Below are 10,534 nucleotides of genomic sequence, written 5' to 3'. Positions count from 1 at the left end.
ATGTAATGTAATATTGTGACTCAATTGGAAGCACCCCTCAGGTAGGGGAAATATGAATGATGATTATGAAAATGGGAAGAAAAGGAGATAATGGAGTTAACCAGTTTTGAATGATGGAGATGAGGTTGTGGTAACCAATGAGAAAAAGGCTGAATTAATGGTTAAAAACTTTGTTAAAGTGCACAGCTCCAATAATCTGAATAAAGAGGGGAGGAGATGATGAGAAAAAACCAAAGGGGAAAACTTAGAAGCATTAAGGAGAAAGGCAAGTGATGAGGATGAGCATAATGCTCCATCTAGCATGGGAGAGTTAAACCAGGTTGTAACATCTAAGTATAGAGGGAGGAAGGTGTTGTGCCTGCTTAATAAAATATGGGAGAAAGGAAAAATCCAAGAGAGCTGAAAGAAAGCAATAATGGTTCCAATAAGAAAGACAGGAAAGATGATAGTTTGCCAGAAAACTGCAGGTCTATTGCCCTTATCCTTTCCCTTATATCTAATGTTTGTAAATTGATGGAGCTAATGATTAATGAGGGAGTCATGCATTACTTGGAAAGGAAAGGTTTTGTGGCTCACTATCATTGGATTTAGAAGAGGAAGAGGCACAATGGATCCAGCTGTGTGTCAGGAAGATGACATAAGAAAAGCCCAGGTAAACAAAAAAACAATGGCAGCAGTATTTTTTCATGTAGAGAAAGCATATGACATGCTAAGGAGGGAGGGTCTGATGATCAAGTTGCATTTAGGATAGGAATTGAAGAGAAATGTCTAACTGGATTAAAGCCTTGCTGAGAAGACAAACCCTTCAGGTTAAAGTGGGGGCAGAGCTGTCAAGCAAGCATATGGTATATTATGGGACACTCGTGGGGAGTGTAGTTAGTCTACCTTTATTCTCTGTTATGATAAATCATATTTTTGCAAATGTTTTAGAGGGTATAGGATGATCTCTGTTTGCTGATGATGGGAACTTGTGGAAATGAGGGAGAAATGTGGAGCATGTAGTTAATGAAATACAGCAAGGGGTTCAACGAGTGGAGGATTTGGGAATTAAATGAGGATTTAAAGGTCAGTCCAATTTGTAGGAATTTCTCCCATCTAGCGTTGAGATCGTATATTGCAATCAACTCGCAACACGCAGTTCATATTACGTATTATAGCTACGGTAACCTTCAAAAAGCCGGTCTTTTGCTTATCCTTTGTCTGGAAGAAGTCGGGGACTCCTGTTTCTGAAACTTGGATTTTGAATACGTGCATGAGGCGGAGTGGCAATCGGAAGAGGCGTAAATTTTCCCGGTGGGCTGGTAGTTTCGTGGCCGGTTTGTTCGCCCGCTCCGTGCCTAGTATTTCTGAACATCCATGGTCTACAAAACGGTACCGTACGGTACATTTTTTTTTTGCAAACTCCACCGCACAATGTATTAAGATAACGGATGGTCCCCCATGTTTGCTTCTTCAATGTTGCCGGGGCCGCGAAGCTACGATATCCATTAGCAGCATTAGCAGCACCTGTGAGTTTACCGCTAACTGTCTATGGTTTTCAAGTTGTCACTGCCCAATGTGAGGAGAGAGCAGATTTGAGTTGCACATGCGTCACTTTGCGATCAAGTAGCATATGTGATGCTAACGAGAGACTTCTGTAATGTCGATACAGTAAAAATAGACCTACTTAACAAAGTTTGTTCAGGAAAAGACTGAAGGTTCAGAGTGGTGGGCCTACCTATCCGTTATGCTCCACTGTTATTAGCATGGCGCAAACTCCTGTTGCTGCTGCACTGCTTTGAAGTTGGTTTTATGTAGGGGGGAGGAAACGCATCCAAATTTATTTTAGGCATTTATTGATTGAGTCACAGACATGGTTATTGATTTATCCTCTCTGACAGCCACACTGCTCCTCCTGTCCCTTGAGAGCAAAAAAAAAGGTGAAGAAGGCAATAAAAGATGAATGTGGTTGAGCTACTCACATTCAGAAACACTGGTGAAATACACTCTGGTTTACACGGTAATCAATAGCGCTTTAACCTTGCAAAAAGGTACAACCAAATAAAATCAAAAGTGCTTCACTGCAGCACCAGCATATGAACACAGAAAACACTCATGCATCATCTGTGTTGAGACTTTAAACTCTGCCAGTGGTCATAAACCTTCAGTGAGACTTCTCTTGGAAGCTTGTAGTCAGCATTTTCTGATCCTCTCTTGTGTGTGTTTCGTTGAAGTAAACTGCAGAACTGTTTGCTGCACACCTAGTCTCGCTTTGCCAGAACATCCACAGGCGGCGGAGTGAAGGAGGGTCTGGCTAGTCCACATTGCAGCATTCCGGTATGGGAGAAGAACGTGCTCTGGTTTATTGGCATTTCTTTAAACAAATCACAAACTTTATGCACCACACAGAGGCTCTATAAAATAGTTGTGCAAAAGAAAACTCATAGTCAAGCTAGCTGTCTCAATTTACCATGCAGAGATCTGAGCAACAGTCAAGAATAGTCCTTGTAAATTCACCAGAGTTTAAAATACCAACACAAAGATAGCGGATGGAAATGGAAAAAGATATGCATCTGGCAGAATTTCCTGCAGCACCGGAGCAGTCCCGGAAGTGGAATGTCAAGGATATAGACTACTGCACATCTAAAGCAAGGAGTGAATCCTCAAAGAGAGGAATGTGTGTGTGGCGGAGGGAGAAGTGAGAGAGTGGCGGCAATTAGCTTCGGAGCGAGTACTGACTCTAGAGTCATAGTGAGAGAAACAACAACCTGTGCTTTCTGACCATGGTGAGATATATTTAGCAGAAAGAGTTAACCCTCTCCATAATTTCATGTTGTTTATGGAGAAGGAGAGCCAGGAAATGTGTCGGGGGGGAAATGCAGCGTTACCAAGCCGTGACATGTAGTGAAAAAAAAAATTTCCCAAGAGGTGCACGTCAGGCTACGGCGTAGACGCCAAGGCGTCTGCGGGGTTACGTCATTCATTCGACGCAGAAGCATAAAACAGCCTTTACTCATGGCTGGTGAAACAATCTATCATTTAGTCCAGATAGAGCTCCGATGTGTGTGTCGAAGGAAAATTTGAATGACAAAAAGAAGGCTTATTTACCTTACCCGCAGTAATTAAAGGGGTGATAGAATGCAAAACCGAGTTTACCTTGTCATGGTTAAATAACGATAGTTCGGTGGGTAAAATAGGCCTACATAGAACCACAAAGTCCCATTGACATCCCTTTCCTAAGCAAATCTCATAATATGAAACTTCTGCTGAAAACAGGTGAATCTCATCAAAGCCAGTAGTTGAGGTCAACTCAGTGGCTGTACCTTTTTTTGGCTCTAGTATTTGTTATGACCCAAAATTTACATTCACCACAGACCTGAGACCAGCTAGTCTACTGAATATTGCGTAGATCTCAGAAATGTTATACATTGTTCGTCTGCTATTTCATTACTAAATTCACTTCTGGTATGTTTGTCCATCAATGTCAGTCTGACAGCTTCATTATTAATCCTTTAACGTTTTGTTAAAGCTGTCACTTTTGTGCGATGGCAGAATACAAAAAGGACATTTTCATTTGAACTCTGACATCACTGGGTCTCACTGCTCCTTATGATGCAACTTGATGAAAATACATGTACCTAACTTTTTCAGTGTCTCCTGTGAAGTACGGCCAGAATTTGAAAATGTACCTCCTGCATTTAATGGGAATAAACTAACTGTTATCTATATTTGGTGTTTGTGTCCACTTGTTGTATTGTATTTTATTTTTTATTGTTTTTCTTTGATAGCAATTTATTACCCTGCATAGTATTTGTTTTATGAATCATTATATTCACTCAAGTAGTCCTTGGGGAGAAGGGACAAATTGGATTAGACTTCCTAAATTTGTATGATTGAATTGTAATGTTTCACAGTTTATGTTCTTTTCCTTCTGTGAGTCATCTGTCACACCCGAAGGTTCATATTAAAGTTGAAAGTCAGTGACATTCTGTATGGTGCTTTGGGAGTTTTCAGGAATCATCTTAGACTAGAGTCATCTAAGTTGCCCTTTTCACTTTTTGGCTTTCCTACATCAACAAACCTAAGAGATTTTTTACCAACAAAAACTCCTCCAGGTCATTATTTTTATTTATTTTTTATTCTGTATCTCATTGTTTTTTTTTTACCTTATCACCCTCCTCAGGTGTGGCAATGATGTCTGTGACTTTCTGATCATGCACAACAGTGCTGGAAAGTATTTTCTCTGGGTGGATGACTCAACTCCTTCCGAAAGTTCCAGAGCAGCTAATGAATGGATCTTGCAGTAAGACTTTGTAAACTATATGTTTAGTTTACAAAATCTTACTGCAAGATCCATTCATTAGCTGCTCTGGAACTTTTGGAAGGAGTTGGGTTGTGATGATTAAAAAGAATCTGATGTTATCTACAAGTGACAGTGCTGTTCTGTAGTGCATTTGGTGGTCTACTGCTGAAGGTGTGAATGTCCTGAGGGATGAAGGAGGAATTGCATGCTCCTTAACATGTACTAGTTATTTTAACATGAAATATCCTTCTAAATAAAGGCTTTTTAACTTTTTGTCAGTGGCTTGGACCTTTCTTCTTTTTAAACATTAATAACAGGTGTTCAAAAATATTTTGTCATCACAGTGCTTGTGATGTAATCCTGTCCAGAGGTTCTATTTCCCACTTCTTAATTTCTACTTGAAACATAAAATGAGTGTATCAGAAGTTGCTTGCATTGTCAATCTGCATTCACACAGCTGAGTCCCCAGCTGAGATGACAGAGAGAACCCTCTGTGGTTGTGAGAAATACCTGCTTATCCTTCTTTACCACATTAGCCTAATCACCCCTTTCATTTGTCCATCTCAGGTATAGATTAAAGCTGAATAAACTCCATCATTGTGTCAGTCCTGTCTACACATACAACATTATTTAAAAGATAACGAGTGCTGAAGACCCCAGTAACACAGTAAATACACACCATAGATCCTCTCTGAGCTGATAGCACCACCACATGGCCACACAGTAAAAGGTGATGATTTTAAATGAGTGCATCATGACTAGATCAAGTGCAGGCAGGCCGGCGGTTCCTGGCAGCAAAGTGTGGAGGGGCGGACTTTGCAGATGCTGAAACAACAGCTGGAAGAGGAGGAGGAGCATCACAGCATTGGCTGTGTGCTGCCTCAGACTCTTGGACTAAAGCGGTGTACGAAATGCAACAACAGGTCCACAAGCCCATTTTCAATAGTGACATTAAACACCTCAGCAATTAAATACTGGTCTCTGAGTTTAAGACTCTGAGACTGTTTTAACTAAACTAGTCAAAATACACGTTTAATGGTTCAACCTTTTAAAATAAGTACATAACCATTTCATGAAAGTAGGCTAGGCATTACACGTTTGTTTTAGACTCAGTATCCAATTAATTCACCTGTATGATGTTGTCTTAGAGTCTCATTTTGCTTTTACTTGTGTGGTTTTCTTTTCATATATTTAACGAGCATGTTGATGGAAGGTGATTTTATAAATTAATTTGATGAAAAATATGTTAAGCAAAGATTGTACAAGACAAGGTAGAGACACAAGTGAAGCAGAAATGCGTCACATCTATAGATTGTTAATATTTACAGTCTATGTTCACATCTCAGCAATTAGGAAAACACAGGATGTACACAATAATAGAATGTACACAATCATTCAAAACATTCAATGGGTCATCGAACTAGCAAAGAGTAACTCTCATTTGTCCGACAGCACTTGAAGGCAGCAGGAGTCACGCGTTGTTTGCCTTCAGAGTGCAAATATGGCGGACGACGGAGAATCGCTGGAGTCCTGGCTTAGTAAGTACACACTTTAACAGTCTTTTTACGTCGTTTAATAATATTGCACGTCCGTACTTATGTGCTGTATAACTGTAGGTGTCCGAGACAACAGTTGGACTCAAATGACATTGCTTTAACTACAAAGTATCGGGCTAATTCGTCTATGTTATCAGAAAGTGGCTAAGACAGACCTGCTGGAAACAAATTGACATCGCTGGCCAAACTGAGCTTTGATGTATTGTGTATACTTATGTCCTGGACTTTTAGTCGGTATGTTGAAATGCGTGCAAAAAATGTGATTATTATGTTGGTGTCCCACTGCCTTTGCATTTCGCTCCCTCCTGTTTAAACACCTCCAGGCGCTATCTTATTGAAGTTCAAATATGACTTGCGACAACAAACTGGATTAGTGAAGTGCCTGGAGGCTATAAAAGAGATAATTTATAACGTTAGATAACCTGAAAACGTTGGGCAACAACTGTCTGGGTTGTTGTTGTGAGATCTCGGAATGGAAGGGTCTCGGAAGGGATGGAGCTTTATATTCGAGGGTTGATTTTAATCTTCATGTAGGCTATATTACAAAGCTCCAGCCTTCATTAGCCTTTATTATCGTTCCAGGCCCAGGGTAGCCTATATACCATTGGTGTATCTATAAGTGCATGAGAGATCATTTTCTTCTTTTTCCAGACAAAGCCACCAACCCTTCCAACAGACAGGAAGACTGGGAGTATATAATGGGATTCTGTGACCAAATCAATAAGGAACTGGAAGGGTATGGTCACATTTATTCAATAAAGTCAATCTCACCCATAACGTGAAATTGTGCCCATTGTATGTTGCTCATCTGTGTCCTTATTGTGATAAACACGTGGAGCTTATTATCAAGGCTGTTATAACCCAGGCTCAGGATGGCTTTTGTTAAACAGTTTATATTGGATTTTTTCTGTTTTGTCATATTTTCCAGTCCACAAATATCCGTTCGACTGTTGGCTCACAAGATTCAGTCCCCTCAGGAATGGGAGGCGATACAAGCATTAATGGTCTGTGGTGTTATCGCTTCAATGTGTTTTTTATTTATTTTGAGATCTATCAGCTGAAGGTGGAAAAATATATTTATCTCAGGTTGTTTTCCTTTTGTAGGTTCTTGAGGCTTGTATGAAGAACTGCGGGCGACGGTTTCACAATGAAGTTGGCAAATTTAGGTTTTTGAATGAATTAATTAAGGTGGTTTCACCCAAAGTAAGTAACATAAATGTTCATCCAAAGGGGTTATGTTGTCTTGAATTGAAGTTTGGTGTGATTCTATGCTTTGCATCTTTTATTTTCAGTATTTAGGAGACAAAGTCTCAGAGAGAGTGAAGACAAAAGTGATCGAGATGCTGTACAGTTGGACTGTGTCTTTACCAGATGAAGCAAAAATCTTTGAAGCATATGAAATGTTAAAGTCACAGGGTGAGACACCAACCACTTCAAAATCTGCTGTTAATATATATACACTAATACACACAGTAAAACAATATGGTTGCATAACAGTGACATCCAAAAATAATACACAGAACAGTCAGTTATGACTGTGTTGTGCTTTGGAATTTTGTCGCCTTGAAGTCTCAAAACTGTGATTTCTACAGTTAAATAGTTGTCTGTTGTCATGTTTATTTTAGGTATTGTTTTAGTTGACCCAGAAATCCCTCTTGATGCTACATTAATACCATCGCCTTCTCCGCGACCCAAGAATCCTGTGTTTGATGATGAGAAGAAGAGCAAGGTAAGAATAATTATTTTGGGGTCGGCAGCTGCCCTTACCTCTGTAGTTGAAGTATCAGAGGGACTGTATTTAGCTGCCACACTCAGACCCGCCTTGCTGAATACTATTAGAAGAATAGTTTAACAGTTTTGGAAATAACCTTATTGGCTTTCTTGCTGAGAGTTGGATGAGGAAATTGATACCAAACATATACAATATGTCCGTTACATATGAAGCTGTATGCAGTAGATGGCTAGTTTAGCTCCAGGAAATCACTGCCCCCTGCAAGAAATAGTTCAGCAAATACCTCCCAATCTGTTGTTTTTACTTCAGATTAATATTCTAGCGTGTAGTGCACACTTGGGACTCCTATGTCGGGACACAACTTTTATAGTCAGATAAAATGTTAGTTAATTAGTTTCACTTTCACTTCTGATATTTTACACAGATAACAGGATGAATACCGTGGGCCTACATACCTGTGTGATTATAAGTGCATGTGAGTGAATATTGGAGTGCAAATGAGATTCTGTGTCCCATTAATTGTCTCTATGAGCTGTATGTGCATTATACAAATGAGTTAATTCTGCGGAGGACAGTATCATTTTTAATCAGCGCTACTCCTGGCAATTGAGTAATTGTGGAAAACAAAACCAAAAAACCATCCATTTGTTTTTTTTATGGTTATGTTATCATTATGGCAATATAGGAGGACAGGAGGGAGACATAGCACACACAATGATGGAATGATTTAATTTTTTCATAACGTTAAATGGCGTTGGCAATGGCAGTTCTAGTGTTGAAGGATGAAAAGAGTATTTCTCCCTCTCTTCATTGCCCTCGCTTGATGTTTAATCACTGATTTAATCTGTGGTATCACACAGGAAAAAAGGGTCAAACGGTTCCCCCTACCTCACTGGCATGTTTACTTTGTGTTGACTGCAGTTGATCTATGGATGAAGTTTGTTTTTTAGGGTGTAGGAGTTTGTATGTGTTTGCTGCTTGTGTCTGGATAATCTGTGGGACATGAGTTAGAGTGTTTATTCTCTCTGCAGAGATTAGCAGAGCTGCTGAAGAGCAAAAAACCTGAAGATCTGGAAGAGGCCAATCGGCTCATCAAGAACATGGTCAAGGAGGTGATTCAGTGTCAAACTAAATAATTTTATTGGTATTGTTGTGTCATACTTCAAATAACAAGCAAATTACTGCACACATGTCTCAGTTTTCATCTAAAAGCTTGTGTTTACACTGAAAGTAAAGTTTAATGAGTACTACCAACAAGTGCAACTCTCCCCAGGATGAGGTGAGAACACAGAAAGCGACAAAGCAAAAAAGCACACTGGAGGCAGTCAACAACAGTGTTAAACTCCTTAACGAGATGCTTGCTCACTTCAGCCAGGACGACTCTACGGAAGGAGACAAGGAGATCATAAGGGTTGGTTCTCCCTTACATAGCTCAAATCACCAATGCACTTCTTTCTTTGGCATGTATGACCTTTTTGGAAACACTCTGACTTAGTAGCTTTCAGAGAATATAAATATATATATATATATATATATATATATATATATATAGTGAACTTACAGTCATTTGTTAAAAAAATAAATATCACAAGTAATACTATTTAATATCGTAGCCTCAATAGGCAATTATTTTGTATGAGAAACAGTTTTCATAGCATATGATACAATAGTTTCTGAATTAGATTCAAGAAGTGCTTTTTCTTTTCTTTCCTTTTTTTCCCAGGAGCTATATGGAGATTGCGACAAGCTCAGGCAAACTGTGTTTCAGCTCGCTACTGAGACTGAGGATAACGACAGCAGCTTGGGTAATAAATCTTCTAGTTTGTCCATGGTGACTCTGGTGACCTGCTCTCCCTATTCTAATTTAAGTATCCTGATTTTACGGAGGTCTAGTACTGTCCTAAGACCAACATCTTATCAGACCAGAGTGATCACATGTCTCATAAAAAAACATTCTGCTCACATAGTTTCTACATTTATGAAAACACTGTGGGAAGAAGTTGTTCATTTTTTGTTGCCGGTAATACATTTCATCCCAGTCTAACCTTTTATATGCACTTATTAGGAGACATCCTGCAGGCCAGTGATGACCTCTCCCATGTCATTAATTCCTATAAGAAGATTGTGGAAGGACAGATCGTCAATGGAGGGACTGAAGCAGCACAACAAACACAATCATCAGTCAGACAAGGTAAGTTGTAACTGTTGTGAGCAAAGCATTGTATGTACTCACATGTTTACAACATTATACAGCAGAATGCAGTTTCTGACATATTTTCAAGAGAAGCTTTTAATTTGTGTGTATCACAACTCTTTAATGCACTATAGGTCTCCATGTAATCATAATCAAAGCCCAAAGTCAGACAAACCTGGCATAGATCATGTTTGGAAATGTATACCAATGTGCAAAGAACACATCAGCCTAATATTACAAATGCAAACTCAGTCTAATCTGAACAAAAATACTGTACTTAAGAGCATGTCCAATGAATACACTGGTTTGTCAAACCACATTATCAACTAAGATGGATTTAGGATTCTTCTTGTTGCTCAAGCAGGGTTTCCGCGGGGTCTTATTCAAATTTAAACAGGTCTCAATTTTCCTACGTCCAGGTAACAATACCTCTAACACTCATTGAAATGCTCTTGCTGTGCTTAAGAATGTTTTTTTTGGAGGATGGTCTGGCAATGCAAGACTTTAAAGTCAGTAACTTATACAATAATAATAATGATGGGAATAGGAATATTTATGGGTATCATACCACAATAGAAAATCACAAGTCATAAACAAGTCTTTGCAGCTGCTATTAGATATTGCACAAAGAAAAATTACATGTGAATGTAAATGCCATGGTACTTGATGAAAGGACTGTGATTATGTTGAGCAACTGGGGCGTTGTTTCTGGAAACAAACTGACTTTACCCCTTTAAACTTGCCGGATCCATCTGACAATCACAGGTTGC

General features: G+C 39.2%; 1 protein-coding gene across 1 annotated transcript in view; it reads left to right on the top strand.

Moving 5' to 3' along the window:
- Positions 1-5,720: 5,720 nt before the first annotated feature.
- The window catches only part of gga3a (golgi associated, gamma adaptin ear containing, ARF binding protein 3a), an 11,027-nt gene continuing 6,213 nt past the window's right edge, over positions 5,721-10,534 (top strand). Inside the window, exons 1-11 of the mRNA XM_032540354.1 lie at positions 5,721-5,820; positions 6,490-6,574; positions 6,767-6,842; positions 6,943-7,041; positions 7,131-7,254; positions 7,464-7,567; positions 8,602-8,682; positions 8,844-8,981; positions 9,294-9,375; positions 9,636-9,761; positions 10,530-10,534. The exon at positions 10,530-10,534 is cut by the window's right edge and continues 202 nt beyond it. Coding sequence (XP_032396245.1) covers positions 5,784-5,820; positions 6,490-6,574; positions 6,767-6,842; positions 6,943-7,041; positions 7,131-7,254; positions 7,464-7,567; positions 8,602-8,682; positions 8,844-8,981; positions 9,294-9,375; positions 9,636-9,761; positions 10,530-10,534 — 957 coding nt within the window. The 5' untranslated portion in view covers positions 5,721-5,783. The remainder of the gene's footprint in view (positions 5,821-6,489; positions 6,575-6,766; positions 6,843-6,942; positions 7,042-7,130; positions 7,255-7,463; positions 7,568-8,601; positions 8,683-8,843; positions 8,982-9,293; positions 9,376-9,635; positions 9,762-10,529) is intronic.

This window comes from Etheostoma spectabile, chromosome 2 (assembly GCF_008692095.1).
Source record: "Etheostoma spectabile isolate EspeVRDwgs_2016 chromosome 2, UIUC_Espe_1.0, whole genome shotgun sequence".
Classification (NCBI taxonomy): domain Eukaryota; kingdom Metazoa; phylum Chordata; class Actinopteri; order Perciformes; family Percidae; genus Etheostoma; species Etheostoma spectabile.
This window is presented reverse-complemented; position numbering and strand designations above follow the sequence as displayed.